This window comes from Chanodichthys erythropterus, chromosome 8 (genome assembly GCF_024489055.1).
Source record: "Chanodichthys erythropterus isolate Z2021 chromosome 8, ASM2448905v1, whole genome shotgun sequence".
Taxonomy (NCBI): Eukaryota; Metazoa; Chordata; class Actinopteri; order Cypriniformes; family Xenocyprididae; genus Chanodichthys; species Chanodichthys erythropterus.
Window position 1 is genome coordinate 17,152,347 of NC_090228.1, and position 22,388 is coordinate 17,174,734.

General features: G+C 40.9%; 1 protein-coding gene across 19 annotated transcripts in view; it reads left to right on the forward strand.

The window, feature by feature from the left end:
• The window catches only part of cacna1c (calcium channel, voltage-dependent, L type, alpha 1C subunit), a 152,720-nt gene extending 131,127 nt beyond the window's left edge, over nt 1-21,593 (forward strand). For 10 of the 19 annotated variants that reach the window (XM_067392127.1, XM_067392114.1, XM_067392115.1 and 7 more), the window contains 24 exons: nt 18-70; nt 182-328; nt 671-872; nt 1,013-1,171; nt 1,269-1,379; nt 2,387-2,470; nt 3,063-3,146; nt 6,447-6,494; nt 8,080-8,217; nt 9,851-9,916; nt 10,055-10,146; nt 10,236-10,392; nt 10,581-10,708; nt 10,848-10,944; nt 11,030-11,132; nt 11,258-11,359; nt 11,599-11,726; nt 11,823-11,957; nt 13,190-13,524; nt 15,272-15,388; nt 16,436-16,557; nt 16,632-16,729; nt 16,812-17,156; nt 21,230-21,593. In XM_067392127.1, the coding sequence (XP_067248228.1) occupies nt 18-70; nt 182-328; nt 671-872; nt 1,013-1,171; nt 1,269-1,379; nt 2,387-2,470; nt 3,063-3,146; nt 6,447-6,494; nt 8,080-8,217; nt 9,851-9,916; nt 10,055-10,146; nt 10,236-10,392; nt 10,581-10,708; nt 10,848-10,944; nt 11,030-11,132; nt 11,258-11,359; nt 11,599-11,726; nt 11,823-11,957; nt 13,190-13,524; nt 15,272-15,388; nt 16,436-16,557; nt 16,632-16,729; nt 16,812-17,156; nt 21,230-21,580 (3,402 nt within the window). In that variant the 3' untranslated portion in view covers nt 21,581-21,593. The remainder of the gene's footprint in view (nt 1-17; nt 71-181; nt 329-670; nt 873-1,012; nt 1,172-1,268; nt 1,380-2,386; nt 2,471-3,062; nt 3,147-6,446; nt 6,495-8,079; nt 8,218-9,850; nt 9,917-10,054; nt 10,147-10,235; nt 10,393-10,580; nt 10,709-10,847; nt 10,945-11,029; nt 11,133-11,257; nt 11,360-11,598; nt 11,727-11,822; nt 11,958-13,189; nt 13,525-15,271; nt 15,389-16,435; nt 16,558-16,631; nt 16,730-16,811; nt 17,157-21,229) is intronic. The other 9 variants (XM_067392121.1, XM_067392124.1, XM_067392126.1 and 6 more) reach the window with 4 other exon arrangements.
• Nucleotides 21,594-22,388: the final 795 nt, after the last annotated feature.

Here is a 22,388-nt window from a genome sequence, read left to right on the forward strand (position 1 = left end):
TAATGTTTGTTTTCTAGGGCAAATTCTTCTACTGCACAGACACTTCTAAACAGACACAAGCTGAGTGCAGGTAACATCCCTGTGTCTTAACAAAGTTTTACATTTATAGTAAAAAAAAAAAAAACAGCTTTCAGCTAATTCAAATGTATATGTGTGCATTGTGTGTGTGTTTGTGTTACAGGGGGTCATACATATTGTACAAGGATGGGAATGTTGGGAAGCCAGAGAAAGCTCTGCGTTCATGGGAGAATAGTGACTTCAACTTTGATGATGTCCTGCAGGGAATGATGGCTCTGTTTGCTGTGTCCACTTTTGAGGGTTGGCCAGCGTACGAATCACAAACACACGCACACTTACTCACATGCTCACAGACATACATATTAGATAAATGCAGCCTTGGAATATATATATATATATATATATATATATATATATATATATATATATATATATATATATATTCACCAAGGCTGCATTTATTTGATCGAAATTACAGTAAAAACTGTAATATTGTGAACTATTATTACAATTTAATTTAAAAAATATTTTCTATTTTAATATATTTAAAATGTATTTTCATATAATTATTCAAGTAAACAGTCAGTAATACAGAAATAAATTGAAAACAGTGATTCAAGACACTGACAGGAAGTTCTCTGTCCTCCCACAGGCTCCTCTACAGAGCCATTGACTCCCATACAGAGGATGTTGGGCCGATCTACAACTACCGTGTGGTCATCTCTATATTCTTCATCATCTACATCATCATCATCGCCTTCTTCATGATGAACATATTTGTAGGTTTCGTCATTGTGACATTTCAGGAGCAGGGAGAGCAAGAGTACAAAAACTGTGAGCTGGACAAGAACCAGGTAGACCGATGCCATTAAATTGACTTTGGTTACAAATGGATGTTTTTGATGATGGTTGAAATTTATAGTATTTCTCCAGGAGTACAGAAAGTGTAACTGATTATATGTCTGTGTGTGTGTGTGTGTGTGTGTGTGTACAGCGTCAGTGTGTGGAATATGCCCTGAAGGCTCGTCCCCTGCGCAGGTACATCCCCAAGAACCCGTATCAGTACAAGGTTTGGTACGTGGTGAACTCCACCTACTTTGAGTACCTGATGTTCACCCTCATTCTTCTCAACACCATCTGTCTGGCCATGCAGGTCAGTACACTCAGGAACCGGACTAATACATAAAGACAAATACAAAAGTCCTTGTCTTTAAAAAAAATATATTTTTGATTAATTTATTTGTTTGCAGCATCATGGTCAATCTCAGTCCTTCAACAAAGCCATGAATATCCTCAATATGTTGTTCACCGGCCTCTTCACTGTGGAAATGATCCTCAAACTCATCGCCTTCAAACCCAGGGTACGCCCTCGCACATACACTGCATGTTTTTATGCATTACTGTATATGGGCAGAGCCAAAAAATGTTAATTATCCAGTGAATAAGAGATTTATTATTAGGCTTTTGTGTCCATGAAATACTCAAAATTAAGTTTTTAAAAAATTTTTTTTAATATCAGATTTGAGATGATTAGACTATGAGCTATTCTTAATATAGTTGTCCCAGCATGCATTGTATAGTACTTTATTATCAGTGCTTTTGTGTTCTTTTGCAGTGCCATTTAATAACCAATTTTTGCAGCTGTCCTCAAGGCTAGATGTTTTCTGTTCATTTGCTTATTTTTTTTTTTTTTTTTTTTTTTTTTTTATGTTTTTGTTTTATTTTTTATCAAAAATGCAGTTTACAGTGGATAACACTCTGCTTATCATTAGAAATGTCACATTTCACTTATTTACCCTATATGGCTTTTACTATAATCACTAGCTTTGCCCCAGATGAGGACTGAGATGAATGTAACGTAAAATGATAGTCTCACGCTCTTCTTCAGAAATGAGTTTCATCGCCTGCCTTAAGAAATAGACAGCCAGTAATTCCATCAGTTAGTGTTTAAAGAGTTTTATTTCTTGCATTACTTGGCAGCCATTTCCAGTCCATTAAAGGTTTTCCTGCCCTATTAAGCACAAATCAGATATTGTAAAGATGGTGTCAGTAGAGATGCCATCCGCTCAGAATTACTCACAGGAAGAAGCAGACGTGCTCTAGCACTCTGAAAGCCATCTTTTCCCAGTAAACAAGAGCATCAACACAATTCAAAGAGCATTTTCATGTGGAAATGGATATATTTAATCATTCCTGAAAGTCTAGCTGAGCTGATTTTGTTGTGCTGAATGGTGATTGGCTAACGAGCATTTGGGATGTTGACTGTGCTCATGCATCATGGGTACGGGCAGCGCTAGTTATGGTCAATTCTGCCTCTCTAACTGCCCTCTCTCACCCCTCACCCCCACCTTCCCCTCGTCCTGTGTAGGGTTACTTTAGTGACCCCTGGAATGTTTTTGACTTCCTCATCGTAATTGGCAGCATTATAGACGTCATTCTGAGTGAGATCAACGTAAGTACATCGCCACCTCTCTCTCTCTCTTTCTCTCTCTTTCTTTCTTTTCCCACCTCTTTTTCTCTCTTGTCCATCTCTGCTGTCTTTCATTCCCCTGTGCTTCTTGCCATTCTCTGCTCCTGCTGTCTCCTCCAACTCTTCATTTCCTGTTCCAATGGCAAGATGGCTGCTGTGGCAGGTCGCCCTCTGGTGGTGAGAGGTTTATTTAGGGCACCCGCGCAAGGGAAAAAAAAAAACGGTTCGAATAGGAGCGTTTTTCAGTAGGCCAGTGAAAGAGAGAGAGCGAAAGTTTGTGTTCATCCTCCAGGCCGTGTGTTTTTTTTTTTGCTGTAACTAACAGTCACACCTGAACTAACCCAGGAGTCCCGGCCATTCTTTTCAGGGTGGTTTTGATGGATGTTGTGGAGCATGACAGGTCCCAGGTCATCATGGGATTCTCTGATTTCGTTTTCTGATTTCTTCACACCCGTCATTTGATTTTATGATTTTTTTCCTCATGTCTTTTGTGAGTTAAATGTTCATGTGTAACTGTTTTCTTCCTTATTTTCTCCTCTCTCCTTTTCTTTTTCATTTTCTTTTTTCCGTCCAGCATTATTTTGTTGATGCATGGAACACGTTTGATGCCCTTATTGTAGTGGGTAGTGTTGTTGATATAGCCATCACAGAGGTTAACGTAAGTAATCTCTCTCTCTCAATCTGCCTGCCTGCACCCCCATAACCCTCCCACACTAACAAAGATGGAGTTGCTTTAACCCTCCACCCGCACACATAGGCATGAATGACCTTGTATAGCTCTCAGGGTGATATATTCTGGCTTTACAATTAATATAGACTGATAAATTGTTTTGACAATCAGTTTCATTAAGACGGATGGTCAGTCTGATCAGTGTTGCCCTTAATTCAATAAATGCTAAAAAATGTTTCTTCACTGTTGAATCAATTCATAAACCTTCTAACTCATTTTGACAGAAGAGCCCAGATTATACTCACAAAACCCCCCCTCCATATTGGTATTAATTTCAATGTTTTACATCCACTTTCATAGTTTAGTATTCACTTTTCTTCATATATATTGTCAACCAATTTAGATGTGTTACAACCTTGTTTTATGTGTGTAAACAGCAAAAACGCATATGAGGTCAACATTTTTCACTTTCTAATTTGAGCCACTTTCAAATGTGGTTTTAAATGTGAAACTTGATAAATATCTGGTAGATTGCATGGGTTTAACCTGAAATTATTTAACCTATTAATTTTATTAACGTTGCTTAAATCTGATATAGAAATATTGCATCTGTGCATTACACTTGCCGTGAAAATGCATCTTTTTATACTGTATCTGTAATTAATATAACTCATTTTATATTTCCCACTATGTTTTTATTTACAGGCACACTGCTGTTCAAAAGTTTGGTTTGGTACTCAAGAAATATTTCTCATTAATATCAATGTTGGAAACAGATGTGCTGCTTAATATTTTTTTTATCTTTTTTTCATGATGCTTTAAAGATAGAACGTTCAAAAGAACAGCATTTATTTGAAATAGAAATCTTTTGTAACTTTACAAATGTCTTTACTGTCACTTTTGACCAATTTAATGTATCCTTGTTGAATTGTTTAAGTATTACTTTTAAAAAAAAACATACTGACCCCAAACTTTTGAGTGGTAGTGGTTTTAGTTATGAAAACATGTCCTCCATCTTCTGAGAATATAGAGCTACATAAATAAGCTTGAAGGTAGATGAACATTGACTACAAGACTACAAGTCCATGAGTTGATTTTTTAATAACTTGATTTTAAGATTTGGGCTCTCTGATCAAAAGGCGTTATTGAAGGTCATTTATGATTGACAGCAGTTGTGCCGGAGATATACCCCCTGTTTAGCTATACACATCCATTTCAGCACTGACTGGGTTTGATTTGGTTGGAGTTTTCTCTTCATACCGCATCTGATTTGATATAAAGGCATGACTTTTGTCCCAGCATTGTGTTTGGATTGTTTGTTTTTTCCCCCCCTTATTTTTCTTTGAGAAAACTCTGAGCACCTTTTTCTCATGCTTCATTAACCTGTTAATTAATCTGATTAGTGATCTGAAATGAAACTGATGAATCCGTGCTGATAGCCAGTCCCTCCTCTCAGTGCTATAAGGAGATTAGAGTGAAACCGGACGACTCTGTTCTCCCTTAGAAAAGCGTTAATGTAACCCCTCCTCCCCCTGAGGCCGCTCTGCTCCTCTCAGTGCTTTGTCCTCCCTCCCTGTTGGAGGCGCTGTCTGATTCGCGTTGTCTGATTGGACAGAAGCGGGGGGTGGAGAGATGGGAGTGTTTGCCAGCTCTGTCTTGCTGACGATGCCACATTGCATCCTTCTCTATGAATGCCTCTTCTTTTCTGTCTCTCTGTTCTGCATTTTTCTCCCCTTTTTCAGTGTTTTTTTCTTCTGTCTCTTCTCTCTTTCTTCTTTGGTACACTTGTACACTTGCACAGCATTCTGGGTAGGCCTGCTCCCTGTGTCATTAGCTGTTGGCTGACTAATATGACTACAATCACTGAACTTAATTGCCTAAAACACATTTCAGAAAACTCCTAGTGACCAACGAGGGAATCTCATGAAATATCCTGATCATATTTTACCCAAAAATTTAAAAAAAAGAAGAAATAGTAATGTTATAGAGAGTTAATTTTTATTTACAATAAGAATATATTAAGTGCAACACATACCTAATCCAATTTATGTTTACATTAAATATTCAGTTATTTATTTAGAATGAATAAATAAATGTGAAGTTAACCATTAATATTATTATTATTTATTGAGGGAAGTGGGTTTAAATGTGCATACATTTAATACAACATGCATCATGCAAATACCACCACGATTTGTGTTTACATAAAATATTTATTATTATAAATATTGATATTTTATATAAAATATTGATAAAAATATTATAATATATTGATTTATTTAGATAAAATATTTTATATAATATCAAAAAGTTATTTTGATTGGTTGATTGGTTGGTTGATTGATTGATTGATTGATTGATTGATTGATTGATTGATTGATTGATTGATTGATTGATTGATTGATTGGCTGTCTTTGTCTTATGTAAAATAAAGTTTCTGATTCGATTGAAAATATGAAATATGAACAAGAAATGTATTTTGTGAGATTCACCTAACAACTGAAATTATCACTGAGTGTCAGCCAGCCGATGGGCATGACTGTAACCTCCAGGGGGCAGCGTTTACCATTGTGTGCCAAATCTTTATACTTGTGCAATGTGAGATAATATCTGTGATATGGAGCAGTCCTCTGAAAGTGGTTCTGTGTGGAGATTTTATCATGGTAACTGTCTCACAGATGCACATTTGGAACAAGTTATACTGTTGACCCAGTTCTGTAATGTGTGTGCTACATGCATGGTTGGGGTTGCCAGATCCTCTGCAGTTCTACTGCAACAACATTATTTAAACAATCTAGTTGTCATTGCCACTAAAAGCATGAAAATATCATATAATATAATTCAGCCTATCGTGGCACTGCAGAGGATTTAGAAATCAGTTTCTCTGCATGTAGAAATTCAACACACACCTACATACAGTCACACATACAGTCACACACTGCAACACACACATACACCGTGATAAACCTTCTGAAAAATTCTTGACTCGGGTCGTGAGAGATGTCAAATCTGTGCATGTGTCTGCGTGTGTCACCTACCCATCCTCCAGTCTGCGGCTGCAGAACAGCGTATGGCTCCTCCTCACACGGACCATGTGCTGTAGCGCCCTCAGCTGGCAGAAAGACAGATGTGCTATGAGGCGTCCCTCCTGCAAAAGACCCAACAGATATACTTCAAACCACACTGATGGACACTTTTCACATATAATTTCCCACACACACGCTCACACAGGTGTACAGTGGGTGGTTGGCGCTGCTATAGCTTTCATCTGTCTGTCTTTCTTTAAAGCCAGCTGATCCCTCCTCCTCTCCCCCCTCCTCTGTGGTAAGACCAATGGTACGGACCAACGGTAACCAAAACCCCACCTCTCATTCCACCCCGTCACCTTGTCGACCTGTCCATCACCACCTGTCATTCACCACGTGACTTCGGCATGAACGCACGTGTTCTCTCTCATCACTGTGGCATTGGGCAGGCACGTGTATATGCTGGTAGTGTGTCCATTGCCTCGACCTCTCCCCTCCCCTAGGCTGCGATGCCTGTCATTGGTGCGCTGTAGTCACATGGTCATCGCTCTCTCTGTATGTGGTCCAGTGTCGGCCTCTGCTGGTCAGCTCTGATGTGACAGTTCACCATCTGCGTGGCAGAGCTCTGAAATAAGCTGGGGGCTTGTGAAAAGATGATTTCCTGTGCAGTGTCTACATGCATGAAGCTTTTTCTCAGTTTTGCTTGGTTTGTGTGATGCGTTTTTTACAGGGCATGTGTGTGCAGATGTAGGTATTAGACATTTAAAGGTGCACCGAGTCATTTTTTTTTTTATGTTGTGCTTATACTGACACCTAGTGGAGTGGATGCAGCATCATATACTGATGCCATTGAAGAAATGTGCTATTTGCAGTCAGGCATAATATCAAGTATTTATTCCACAATTTAAAGTGTCAGATAACGGGTCTTGACAAGATTTGGCTGGTCATGTGATTTCACAATGGCAGGAAATACAAATTCTATGAGGTCACCCTCTCAATGTAAAATAAAGCCACTTTTTAGGTGACTGATATGGCTTTATTCTATATAGCTGTTGATTTTTAATGATGTATTTGTAAAGCTAATTTAATGGAGAAAAAAACAACTGAGTGCACCTTTAAAACCTTTATTTTATGTTTATATTTAGATATCATAGAAGTAAAAGGTCAAATTTTAAAGAGGGGTGAACAAATGACTATGCCCATTTCCACCACATAAACAAAAAAATCAATCACGTAAATCATAATTATGACATAAAAAGTTAAATTAGACACAAAAAGACATAAGTCTTTGAGATAAAATGTCAAAATTGTGATGTACAGTCAAATAATGAGTCAAAATTTTGACTTTTGTCAATGTTGGTCATAATTATGACTTTTTATCTCATAATTTTGACTTTTTTGTCATAATTATAACTCTTTATGTAATAATTATGATTTACCAAAGCATGATGTTTTTTTCTTTCTTATGTGGTGGAAATGGGCTTCCTTATATGGCAGATAAAGTTAAATGTCGCGCCTGTGGTTTAGTGTCTGTGTTCTAATATCACCTGTGAATATGTTATGCTTCCTTGTCAGGTTAGTGCTGTAGGGTATGTATTAATTAGATTAGCTGAAAAGATTATTACTTAAGGGGTGCTGTGTATTGTGGTGGACATCTATAAATGCTTTGCATCCATTTTGAAAACTGTCATTTTTTCATAAAGCCACCAGACATCCACTGTGTCTCTGTAGTTTGCTCTTGGTGGAAGTGTTTAACATGCTGTAGTAGACATATTAACTTTGTGTGTGTGTGTCACCTTGAATTGTTCTTGGTGGTGTACAGATGGTTGGTTGTATATGTATGTGTGTACCTCCCCATGAACATGCATATGTTTGTGTCTGTCATGCTGAAAAAGGGCATCCAAAACACTGAAGATAACGCCAGGATCTCAATCACGTTCTTTCGGCTGTTCCGAGTGATGAGGCTGGTGAAGCTCTTGTCTCGGGGAGAGGGCATTCGGACGCTACTCTGGACCTTCATTAAATCCTTTCAGGTGAGAAGAATGAATGTGTAACTGTACTGTGGTCCAGACTTTATGTCCAAAGTCAAGCTTTGCAAGCAATTAAACACTAATAACTGTCTAACAAACAAGTTTGTCTGCACTGTAGGCAAGCAGCATGTTGTGACAATAAAACTTGATTGTTCGCATTATAATCAACAAATATGTCTACACTGCATGCATCACCAGTTGACTCACATTCCGTTCTTGTTTTTGACCAATTGCACAACTACCTTTTCCGCTATATTATACTTTGAAATAAAATGATAAAATGTGTACTATACCATTCAAAAGTTTGGGGTCTGTAAGATTTTTTTTTATTAAGACTTTTATTCAGCAAGGACACATTAAATTGATTAAAAGTTACAGTAAAAACATGCTCAAGAAACACAAATGTTTCTTGAGCACCTCATGTGACACCAAAGACTGAAGTAATGGCTGCTGAAACGTCAACTTTGCCATCACAGGAATAAATTACATTTTAGTCAAGTCCAGTCACCTTTATTTATATGGTGCTTTATATAATACAGATTGTTTCAAAGCAGCTTTACAGTAATAAACAAGAAAATGTTATGCAAACATAATTCAATTCTGCTGTAAAGCAGCTCTAAAATAAGATATTGTCATTGTTCATCTGAAGTCAGTTCAGTGTTGATTCAGTTCAGTTCAATAACAGCGTAAATTGAATCAATTATGAAATTAGTTCAATTCAGCTTTAAAGCAGTGATGCAGTGATCATCAAGCTCAGTCCAGTTCTCATTTGATAGTGTCAGTGCAATCAAATCAATAATATTGCTGAATATTAAGTGTCCCCAACTAAGCAAGCCGCAAGAGGTGACAGTGGCAAGGAATCCAAACTCCATCCGGTGACAGAAATAGAGAAAAAAACCTCGGAAGAAAACAGACTCATTCAGGGGACAAGTTCTTCTCTGGCCAAACATGGTGTTATTATGATTCAGGCCGTATCACAAGTCAGATTATGGAATGATATCATTTTAAGAGAAGAGATCATAAGAAACTTCTTCAAAAAACATTAAAACATCCAAACTTTTGATCATATGCATGCACTGAATTTTATTCATCATATATTTGAATTAAATTTGGTATCTATAAATTTGTAATAATACATTATACCATGTCCTTTTTCCAAGGGAAGCTTTGTTTTTTGTGTATTTCTCAGGCATTATGCAGTGTACCCCTGCCTACAGTGAAATATCATTGGTCCAAAAACCTGTGTATTCAACATCAAATGTGTTCTCAATGGCCATGATTGCGTTGTCACTTTCACTACAGACTAGGGGTGTCAAACTGTCCTGCAGAGTCTAGCTTCAACTCTAATTAAACACACTTGAACCTGCTAATAAAGGTCTACAGGATAAGGAACTTCCAGGTAGGTGTTTTGAAGCTATACTCTACAGGACAGTGGCCCTCCAGGAGCAGAGTTTGACACGTGACAGACAAACTGTAACAATACATTTTTTTTTTTTTTAATTTAATTTTTTATTTAAGTCATTCAAGTTAAAGATTGAAATGAATTTTTTTTTTTTTTTTTTTTTGCTATATTCCTGTATTTCGTATTTGCTTTGTATATTTAATCTGTCCTTTTTCTCCCTCTTTTTGTTCACAGGCTCTTCCTTATGTTGCTTTGCTGATCGTAATGCTGTTCTTCATCTATGCCGTCATTGGGATGCAGGTCAGACCCAGCTTCGTTTGCTTCACACTCCCTTCTCATCTTCCCCAAGGAAATGACTTCATGTCTGTTATAGCACTTGTACTTGTTCATGTTGGTGCTGAGCGATTCATGATGTGTGATGTGTTTCTGACTTCACAGATGTTTGGTAAGATTGGCCTGAGGGACAACAGCCAGATCAACCGAAACAACAACTTTCAGACGTTTCCTCAGGCTGTTCTGCTGCTCTTCAGGTCAGGTTACCCTTTTGCCGTCGCTCTCTCTTTATTTTTTTCAATCGCTTGATGTCTCTTTCTCACTGTGAGCTTGTGTATTTGTGTAGGTGTGCAACAGGGGAGGCATGGCAGGAAATCATGCTGGCCTGTTCTCCGAACCGCCCTTGTGAAAAGGGGTCAGAGGTCGGCCATACCAGTGAAGACTGTGGCAGCCACTTTGCCATCATCTACTTTGTTAGCTTTTATATGCTTTGCGCCTTCCTGGTGAGTTGACATCGATATTCCTACCCACTAAGCAACTGTGTTATTGTATATCAGCTGTGAAAGTGCTGTGAAATCATCTCCACCAGCATGACATCAATATTTACCGTATCCATAATAATAACAGAAGCAGCGGGTGTGATTTGGGGTTTCCCGAGCACAAGATGATTCAGATCCTTGCTCTCCCACAGATCATTAACCTCTTTGTGGCTGTCATTATGGACAACTTTGACTATTTAACACGTGATTGGTCAATATTGGGGCCGCATCATCTGGATGAGTTCAAGAGGATATGGGCAGAATACGATCCTGAGGCCAAGTCAGTCACTTCCTGTTTTGCCATCTTTCAGACTTCCGCACTCTCCGATCATCTGCAGTTTCTTGATCTTATTATTAATAATCCTAGATTATTATTTTTAATCACTAAAATTGAGATCTGACTTCACTGTGATTTGCAGGGGTCGGATAAAGCACCTGGATGTGGTGACGTTACTGCGCAGGATTCAGCCTCCCCTCGGATTTGGAAAGCTTTGTCCACATAGAGTGGCTTGCAAGGTACAAACACCCGAAATCACAAAACATACTAATTCTCTAGTGTGTTATACACATTGCTTGACTTATTTTATATGTGCATATGCAGCGGCTTGTGTCCATGAACATGCCTCTCAATAGCGACGGAACGGTGATGTTCAATGCAACTCTCTTTGCCCTAGTACGGACGGCTCTACGTATCAAAACTGATGGTGTGAAAAGCTCAGACACACTCATGCATTTTATAAACACACACATAAATTCAATACACATGCTAACCTACATGCACAGAAATGGACACGTCAAAAAAGTCACTGCTTGTATGTGTTTGTATCAGGTAACCTTGAACAAGCGAATGAGGAACTCAGGGCCATAGTGAAGAAGATCTGGAAGAGGACAAGCATGAAGCTGCTGGATCAAGTTGTTCCCCCTGCTGGAGGTGGGTGGCAAAAATGGTCAAAATTGTGTACTAAATATTAAAAAAAGGTACTCAAGTTCTCTTCTTCTGTCCCAGAACTTCAAGATGCTGTCAAGTTTTTGTCAAGAGCTGATATACTTATAAATGATACATACTGATAAATGATATACTTATTAGCTAAAACAAAAAATGCAGGAAGCAACATAACTTCCACCCAGCACAACTAACAAAACCTGAGTGTGTATTCCCTTGCCCAACAGATGATGAAGTAACAGTGGGGAAGTTCTATGCCACATTCCTGATTCAGGAATACTTCAGGAAATTTAAGAAGCGCAAGGAACAGGGCCTGGTGGCCAAAATTCCCCCAAAGACTGCTCTTTCACTGCAGGTGGGTATAGAAGACCACATGCACACTTTCACCCACTACAACTGAGAAGTGTTTTGTTTGCATATGAATATGCCTGTTTGCGTGTGTTCTGACCAGGCTGGCCTGCGTACACTGCATGATATGGGTCCTGAGATCAGAAGAGCGATATCAGGAGACCTGACCGTGGAGGAGGAGTTGGAGAGAGCCATGAAAGAAACTGTTTGTACTGCTTCTGAGGATGATATCTTCAGGGTAAAGGTCTGATATTGCCTCTTTTTTCCTCTCCTCTCTGCTCACATCATCGCTTCTGCTGCTGGTGCTTCTGCCCACCTGCATGGGACCATCAGCCTGATCTTCAAACCAGAGTATTTTCTGGCTATGAAGGGTTGCTGTAGTAGAGCTGCTTGTTTATATTCGTTGCTCAGCATTGGGGGCCTTGAATTATTTAATTTTTTTCCCCATTTATTAGGACAACAAAATCATTCATATTAAGTTAATCGTTCATATTAAGTGCGTAAATGTGTCCAATTTTACAAGCTTCACATCTAAAGATATCAGAAGTCATTAATGAACAGCGCTTTGCCCTCATCATACAGATCAGATGGTTATACAGTAAATGAGTTTTAAAGGAAAATCCAGATAACTCTATTAAGAATGATTTTTTGGATTTGGATTTAGTCATCAGTGATGTCGAAGCACATCTGTAGACAATTTAGAAAAATCAAAAACATCACTGATGTCTGAATGTAAGTGCAGAGTGATCAGAGGAAGTGGAAAGTGTTTGTGTTTTCAGTGTGTTTGTGTGTGTGTGTTTACCTGGTATTAACATTTGTGTTGAGTGATCCGATCAGAAGAAGACATTACTAAATACAGCTGAAAGTGTGATGGTAGCATCCGAATACTCAATTCACCCTCATTAGTGGTTGGAGACACATATGGCCACATTGCATTACATAGCAAATAATAATTTACTTACTTAAATAAAGCAAAATGACAAGAAAAAGTCATGTTTTCAGGGAAAGTTAACCAAATGTAGCGAGTTTAATAATATAAAGTTAATAATATAATTTGATAATATAAAATAGTAATCCTAATATTAAATATTGAGAAAATAATTTAAAATATGCCAGTGAATTAAAAAAAAAATTATGTATACAAATCTTTTTTTTCTTGCTCTCATTGAAAGTGAGGGACTGTAAGCCCTAAGAGTTTTTGTTATGTTGAGATCACAAGAAAATCACAAGTTAAATGTAAAAAACGTCCAAACAAACACATCCATGCATGTACCTCACAAGACGTCATGATTTCAACATGTAATGTTGCACTGACGTGATGCACGTAGTCGTATATTCAGAGTCCCTCCTTTTGACAAAATCTAATGAAAAATCACTGAAGATGTTAATACCAGGTGTGAACGGGGGAGGGAAGATCAGGTTTGCGTAAATGTGCATAAACCACTCATGCACGCATATTTGTCTATGCAGCGGTCTGGCGGCCTCTTCGGTAACCACGTCAACTACTACCACCAGAGTGATGGCCACGCCTCCTTCCCACAGTCTTTCACAACACAGCGGCCATTGCACATAAGTAAATCCGGGAGTCCCGGCGAGGCAGAATCTCCATCTCATCAGAAGCTCGTCGACTCCACCTTCACTCCAAGCAGTTACTCTTCCTCAGGATCCAACGCAAACATCAACAACGCCAACAACACAGCCATCGGACACCGGTATCCCAAACCTACTGTCAGCACAGTGGATGGACACACAGGGCCTCCCCTTACCACCGTCCCACTGCCCACATGGTGCTTTCCCAATAAGAGGTATGATGACATATGCTTTCTGTACTTGAATACAGATGTGTGAGATAGTGGGGAGATTTTCAGGTTTGTCAGAATATGTTTCCTGATTGTGGTTTGTCTCACCCCCTGATTGTCTCATGTGAACCAGGAGCTGTTTCTATGACACTTTCATGCGGTACGTTCCTCTCACAGAGACTGAGAGAGACCTAATCACTTTGGAGGGCTGTTGTATGCTCTGTCCATACTGGGGTGGATCTGAAGCGAAATGTGTGCAACACACACTCTCTGTGTGTTGAGAGATCCACTCTATGCCTTACATAAAAGGATTAGTTCACTTTCAAATGAAAATTAGCCCAAGCTTTACTCACTCTCAAGCCATCCTAGGTGTATATGACTTCCTTCTTTCTGATGAACACAGAGAAATATTAATTAATATCCTGATGCATCCGAGCTTTATAATAGCAGGGAACAGGACCAACTATGAGTATGAGCTGAAGAAAGTGCCTCCATCCACATCCATCCATCATAAACGTGTACTCCACATGGCTCCGGGGGGTTAATAAAGGCCTTCTGATCACACGTTTATGATGGATGGATGTGGACGGAGCCACTTTTTTCAACTCATATTCATTGGTCCCATTCGCTGCCATTATAAAGCTCAGATGCGTCAGGATATTTATTAATATTCCTCCAATTATGTTTATCAGAAAGAAGAAAGCAATATACACCTAGGATGGCTTGAGGTCGAGTAAAGCTTGGGCTAATTTTCAGCTGAAAGTGAACTATCTAGCAGGATCTGTGAGCAGCTTTCCTGAGTGGCTGATAGCTGAATGAGCATGTTCTAGGCCAGCGGATTTCAACTGGTTTTCCTTCTGAACCCAGAATTTATGCTCTCAGTAGTGAATAATTTGCCCCAAACCTTGAGAAGTTTTGTTTTTCTTGAAGATAAGTGGATGTGAAACAAGAAGTTGAAGTAAAATTACTTTATAAAATTACTAAAACTTGTAAACTAATAAAAAATGACAAGCACATAAAATAACTAAAATGTTTGATTGAATGTAGACCCTTTGACATCAACAAAACATGGGATAAGGCTATTTATTTTGTAATATAAAACTGTATCCTATTTATCATAACTAAGCATGTTTGTATGGTTGTTGCATTATTTCCCCTGCTATCAGAACAGACTTGCGACCCATCAGTTGAGAACCGCTCTCCTCAGCCATGTAGGTATTTGTGTTGAAGCTCATCCTGCTGGTCATTTCCAGGCTGTACTGCAGGGGCTCTTCATTTTGACCAAAATACAAAAGCATCAATTTCACAAGCAGCTCTGCCTGCAAGCTATTAAACTAAGGAAGTACTAAGTTTAAGCATAATCCTAAAGACAAGATATACAGTTATTTCTGTAAGTGGAGCTTCAGTCTTTATGAAGTGCCCCTTGACAAAATGTTCTCCTCTTAAATCTAGTATCATAAGGTTTCCATGCAAAAATAATATCAGTGCTTATGAAATGTGACACAATCAGTTAAAACTGTGCAATACGGTTTGTTAGACACCAGTGCTTCAGACAAAACAAACCTTAAGCTGCTGCAGTTGATTGTGTTCACATTATAACAGCCTTATGAAAGCTTGAGGAGAGAGTAACTGCTGTTATATCTGTGTAGGTGAGGTTTCCTCACTTAAGCCTTTCACCTTCTAAGGAGCAAATGATAAATGTGTACAATATGCTTATAGTTCACCTGTGTGTGTTGATGTGTGTTTTGTGTAGCTCTGATTCTAGTGACAGTCGTCTCCCCATAATACGTCGAGAGGAAGCGTCTACAGATGAGACGTACGATGAAACATTTCTAGATGAGAGAGATCAGACCATGCTCTCAATGGACATGTAATACTTCATTCTTCTGTTTTACCTAATTTGATATCATTTAATTTAATACAACAATAAGCCACAGGAGGGTTTGCAATACAGTAATGCATGACCTCAGGTAGCTTATTGCCTTCTATAAAATTACAAATTTGGTGTGAAGATGCAATATTTCATAGAAGGAATAAATAGAAAACCAGTTATTTTAAACTGTAATATTTCACAATTGCTGTTTTACTGTATTTTTGATCAAATAAATGCAGCCTTGGTGAACATACAGTAAGAGACTTCTTTCAAAAACATAAAAATCTTACTGACCCCAAACTTTACAAAATATAATTTATTATTCTTTATTTTGGGGTGAAATTTGACTCTGACTTGACAGTTTCATAAGATTCAGCTTCCTAGAAAGAATAATATTTGGTTATTTCGAGTCCACTTCAGACATTCTACTAACTATAAGTTACTTTGAACTACATGTCAACTCTCATTAGACTATTAGTCGACTGGATCACCATGATTTTGCCAAGTAAGACAGATTTTGTTGATCCTGGAACAACATTCCTGTCCAAAAATGTAGTCCTATCCCTATCACTACCCCTAAACCTAACCCTACTTATAACTTATCCCTAAAATCAGAGGGAAATGATAGGTGAATACCACCCAAGTAGAAGCACCTAACCCTGGTTGTAAGGCTAAACTTGACATAAACTGTAAACTTGTCCCTCAAATCTGATTGGTTATTTGGAATGTTGTTTCAGGATTAACAAAGATGTTGGTCCAGGATCATGTTGTACTTGTTGAAATCAAGTTCACCTAGTAGACTGGGTTTGGGTTAGTAGAAGAGGTTGACATAGTTGCAAAGTTAATTACATTCAGTAAAATGTCTGTTGGGGAGCATCAAAATAAAGTGTTTGCAGATATTAAGCAGGTAGTCTACTAATACTCTAATGAGAGTTAGCCGTAGTTGAAAAATTACTTATAGTTAGTAGAACAGTCTCAAGTGGACCATTGAAATAAGGTGTTCATAGTGTTAAAATATTTTGAATGTGTGTGTGCTGGGTGCAGGCTGGAATTTCAGGATGAAGAGAGCAAGCAATTGGCTCCCATGGTGGAGGCAGATGTAGGGGAGGAAAGGAGGCCTTGGCAGTCTCCACGGCGACGGGCCTTTCTCTGCCCCACTGCACTGGGTAAATACTCAGACAGATCCACATTTTCCTTCAAATGTGACACAAGTTAAATGCATATTTACTTTTTAACACAGGTCGACGGTCTTCCTTTCACTTGGAGTGTCTGAGAAAGCAAAACAGACCTGATGTTTCTCAGAAGACAGCACTACCACTGCACCTGGTGCATCATCAGGTGAGCTTATTCACACATTCTTGAGAAAGGTTTTTTTTTTTTTTTAAATCCTTTTCACTCATTAACCTTCTGGTTTTCAAAGGCTCTGGCTGTGGCGGGGTTAAGTCCCTTGCTGAGACGGAGTCATTCTCCGACGCTGTTCACACGTCTGTGTTCCACACCCCCTGCGAGTCCCAGCGGCCGTAGCGGGGGAGGGCCGTGCTACCAGCCTGTTCCATCTCTGCGGTTGGAGGGCAGCGGATCTTACGAGAAACTCAACAGCAGCATGCCATCTGTGAACTGCAGCTCGTGGTACAGTGACAGTAATGGCAACCACAGGGGGAGCGTGCAGAGGACGCAGCGACCCGTGTCCCTCACGGTTCCTCCGGTCACACGCAGAGACTCCATATCCCTGGCCCACGGGAGCGCCGGCAGCCTTGTGGAGGCGGTAAGCTGTATTTTCCCCTCATGTTATGCAAGACTTTACAGACAAAACCATTTTTAGAATTTTCAGATTTTGGGTTGTTTTGCTTCCAAAACGTGTTTTCTTTCAGACTGGTGGAAAAAAAACCATCCCAAACACACAAATAAAGTGTATATTTTATTACAATTTATCCATTTCCATCTGTAGATTTCAGTTACAATGTCTTTTAAAGGCAGTTTTTTTAATGCAATGAGCCAGAAATATCCATTTCAGTAGCACTTACACCAAACTATATTCTGAAGGTTTTTACAGATGGGTTTGTTTATATAACTTTCGTTTTTTTTTTTTTTTTTTTTTGTGATTTTGTTTTTCTGGCTGTTTATTTTATAATTTATGGATTGATAAAAATAGATATCAGATATCTATATAGATATCTTCTGTAAAAACCCAACCTCAACAGAAAATGAAAAAAGAATTTTGAACTTGACTTTATCCATTGTTCAGATTTTTGTTCTGGAAATTTATGCAAATCAGTGCATGTTTAATTATGTAATACCCAATACCTGCACAATTAAGCATAACATTTTAGAAAACATCTTGGTTACTGGCATAACCCTCTTTCCCTGATGGAGGGAATGGAGACGTGTCGAAATACCGACACTCTGTGTCACCCTTGAGAGCCCCAAACACCTCTGACGTATTTAGAAAAGGCCAATGGAATTTGCGTGTGGAATCTGCATGCCAGGCCACGCCTCCAGACATACAGGTATATAAGGTGAGCCGGCTGCATTACACACTTCAGGTTTGTTGTGAGGAGCCGAGACAGTGTCTCAATCCGTCAGAGGTTCAATTTGTGGCAGGAGGGACACAACATCTCCATTCCCTCCATCAGGGAAGTAATGTTACGGCAGTAACCGAGACATTCCCTTTCTGTCTGTCACTTGTGCCGACACTATGGGTCCCTATACTAAACACCACAACTTGAACTGCGGCATGAGGCATGGAGTGGAGCTCCTCTAACTCACAACCTACCAATGCCCAGGGTAAATGACCTTGGGTCTCCCTCTAAAGGCGACCTATTAAAAGGGCCAACTATAGCTCAGAGAGCTATAGAAGAGGGCCTCTTCTGATTTTTCAAGAAGAAATATATACGCATGGCTGCATACACCTGGTTGTTAACAATGGGAAATGTTCTCCTTACTGAGAAAGGAACACTATGGAGACCACATCCTACCCAAAAGGGGAGTTTAATATGTGGAGAATACTTCATATGGACTCACCAGTGGGGAGTACTACGTAGGGAAGAGTCCCTGTGGTGGGCACTACCTGACAAGAGGGTGACTACCGGCGTGACTTCATAGCGACTGGTGACAAGGTTGGCTCCATCCAGAGAAAGAAACCAAGTTCACTGCAAGGGAAACTAAACAGTGGAAAATACATCATATGGGGTCACCGTAGGGAACCACAACAAACGGAGCCATATTACAAGTGCTCACCTGAAAAGGGGCATACCACGAGTAATGGGCCTTGGTAGTGAGTTCCTCTGTCAAAATCATCTACTGCAATAGTGCTTAAGTGATTAAGAAAGTTGGCTCAGGGTTCCCTATTTAAGGGAAACTAACTGGACCTGGAAAGCACGCATTATCACCTCAGGGTGGGGAAAGGTGCTAATGCAAGCACTATACTCAACTAGTTTGTCAGAGTTTTACCTGTTGTTACTTAAGACTTGAGACGAAAGTGTTTCCACACGTAGATTATAAAATCTCTAAAAATTTTTGGATGTAGCCCAGCTCGCAGCTTTACATATGCCTGCTAATGTTCGCTAGAGTCAACATGGCTGGGATAACCCTGGTGGAGTGAGTCCTCACTTCCAGTGGTCATGGTAACATCCTGAGCCTGATAAGACTGGAGAATGACATCCATAATCCAATGGGCAATTCTTTGTTTGGAGACAGGATTCCCCAAAGCAGACAAAAGAGCTGCTCAGAGCAGCTGAAGCTCTGCCTCTGGTCTAGATATATGCGCAGATTATATTATGGACACAGCAGAGACAGGGTTAGGTCTCCCTCATCAGGAGAGATTCCTTGCAAGTTCACCACTTGGTCCCTGAGTGGTGGGACATATTCAGGCCGGGTCTCTGATGTAGAGTAGGCTGACACAAGTTCCAGACACAATTCACTAACAGAGAAGACTTGTAGGTCCCCCACCCTCTTGATGAAGGTGAGCACAATCAGGAGGGCCATCTTCATAGAGAGGGCACTGAGCTCGACTGATTGCAAGGGCTCAAACAGATATCTCTGCAGAGCCTGAAGGACCAGAGTGAGTTCCCATGAGGGGATGAGGAGAAATCTAGGAGGGTTTAGCCTCTGTGCACCTTTCAAGAACCTAACTATCAGGTCGTGCTTTCGTAGGGACATACCACCCACTGTGCAGTGTGCACCCACTTCATTGCACAATGCCCACTTCCCTTAATGGGGCAAGGGCAGCCTCTGCGACTTCCATGAAGACACGAGGAGACCTTGTACTAAAAACCCCGTTCTTCGAAGGCAAACCATTAACATGGTCTGCTTAGGAAGAATTGAGACATGAAAGACCATGTCCTTCAGGTCTATCACCGCAAACCAATACTGTTGGACCAATACCTCATCTAGAACAGTAGCCTGTGCAGGGCTGATTCAAAATTTGCAGAACTAGGATCAGTCAAAACCCACCGCCTTTTTTGGTATGATGAAGTAAGGGCTTTTGTAAAACCCCTTCTTCATCTAGGCTGGAGGGACAGTAGGTCCTTCGCCAGTAGGACCACAAATTCCCCACCCAGGACAGGGGCGTACTTGCCTGCCACCAAGGCAGAGCCTGGCGAACTGAATCGCTGACCGCCCAGATGAACAACCATTTTGACATACCTGCAGTGAAGCGGAGCAATGGCCGCCATGCCGGGAAGCTGTGCATGTCCGATCTCATGGTTGTGGGTGTGCTGGAACACCTACATCAATCCGCAAAACCCAAATGGATCCAGCTGGTGGAGGGTGAAGAAGCTTTGAATCCTTGGAACTTAACACGCTGACCTGTGTGGAGTTCTGAGTGTGCTGCAGCCGGATATGAGAAGACAAGTGGCTCGTGTCCATCATGTCCAGGCTGAAGACTGTGTGACTCAAGAAATTCAGAGACCGCACCTTTAAAATTTGGGTACTGCTGACTTTTGGGCCAGTGGCGAACCACAAATAAAAGGGAACCAAGATTCCACTCCCTGCCCTCCACCGGGGAAGGAGTGATGCACTTACCACCTCCTGACAAAGAGCAGTCCCTGGGTCCTGGGTCACCTTTCTCAGGGACGCTTCAAAGTCAACTTCCTCAGATTCTTCGTGGTCACCTGATGAGTGGCCTGCGGCATGTTCCTGCGGGACAGCTCAATGTTGTGGCCTGGCCATGGACTAAGCCGGTGGCGGAGCTGGAGTGGCAGCTGCAAGCGGATGCCCTTGGTGACGCACATGCCGCCTGCTTTTCTACCTCCAAGAACTGCTGGGAAAAGTCAGTGTCGCCAAAGAGGGCACCCCATGAGATGGGGGGTTAAGAAAGTGCATTCCATCATCTCTGCAAGGTTAGCCAAGGAAGGCATCCTAGGGCCACGAATGTGACAGGGTGGGGAATTCCACAGCTCGTCCTCATCTGAAGCCCTGAATGAGATGTTGTGTACACCGAACGCCAATTGATGCAACATCAAACTCACTTGGGAACTTCACTGGATGCAGCGTGCAAGAGGTCTGCAGGGAAACTGAAGTGTGTAATGCAGCCGCCTCGCCTTATATACCTGTATGTCCGGGGGCGTGGTCTGGCATGCAAATTGCACACACCAATTCCATTGGCCTTTTCTGAATATCAGAGGTGTTTTCGGCTCTCAAGGACGACCTCTAGTGTCAGTATTTAGACATAATGTCGAAAGTGATTGACAGAAAGAGAACTTGTGATAAACAGTGGTCTTAATGTACTGTGATTGATCAACTGGGGAAAGTATGGTGACATTTTTTTACTATATTAACCTGTAGTGTATTGCATGAAGTGCTTACTTCATTTTACTTTATCTTACTTTCTCTGCTCAGGTGTTGATATCCGAGGGTTTGGGTCGCTATGCACAGGATCCCACCTTCATCCAGGTAGCGAAGCAGGAACTAGCGGACGCCTGCGACATGACCATGGAGGAGATGGAGAATGCAGCTGACAACATTCTCAATGCTAACGCGCCGCCCAATGCCAACGGAAACCTGCTACCCTTCATACAGTGCAGAGACACTGGCTCGCAGGAGTCCCGTTGCGGCCACGCACTGGGCCTCTCTTCCGCCACAGGCTCTGATGAGCTGTTGGGGACGGAGTTAGAGCACTCCGAGGGGGCTGGGCAGAGGAACAGCGCTCTGATGGAGGACGAAGATATGGAGTGTGTGACAAGCTTGTAGGGGGAACAGCAGCAGCACGGAGGACTTCCTGTGTCTTAGCCCAGCTCTCTCTGAGGACACTGCTGTCCTGCAGTCTGACCCGTCTGTTGCGTGTACCTACCGTAGGGGTATAAGGCCATTCTGCTTAGCTGAGACCGAGTTGGTTTTTAGTTCGTCCGTGTGTTTGCGAGAGCACGAGCGAGTAGGCGTGTGTACATGTTTGTGTGCGTGTTTCTAAAAGTGCCTCACAGTTCTCACAACCTTGATTGCAGTAAGGAAATGAAAAACAACCCTGACCGAGCAGGGGATTAAGGGAAAAGATGCACTGTTGTTGCTCAAGCAGTGGGATCTGTCCACCAGTGGGAGGACAGAGCGAGTTTGCGCTGACCTGTGTGTGGTGGTAGGACTCGACAGCTGCCTCATCGACGTGGACGTGTTGTGCCGAGCAGGTGGATCTTGAAGGCCCAAAAGCCGTCATGGTTTCAAGAGATGCTTGGAGGGACACACTGGAGCGGCTCTCCCATCCTCGCTCTCTCTTTCCTTTCACGGGGCTGCCCACCCATCCATTCGTTCATCAGAAGAAGTGTCGTCCGCAAGCTCCCTTATGTCATCCGTCTCCTTTACCGCTTTCTTTTGTTCAGTTGATGATTTTTGCTGCTTTTTGAATTTGATTTCTACCCATGATTCTCTAGTTAAGCCTGCACATAACTTTTTTTTTTTTTTATCTGGGGAAGACTCAACTCCCAAAATAGCTCTCTTTCTTGTGTACCGTTACGGCTTTCAGGTAGCTGCTAGCTGTGTAAGGTACGGGTCATTGCATCAGTGGCCT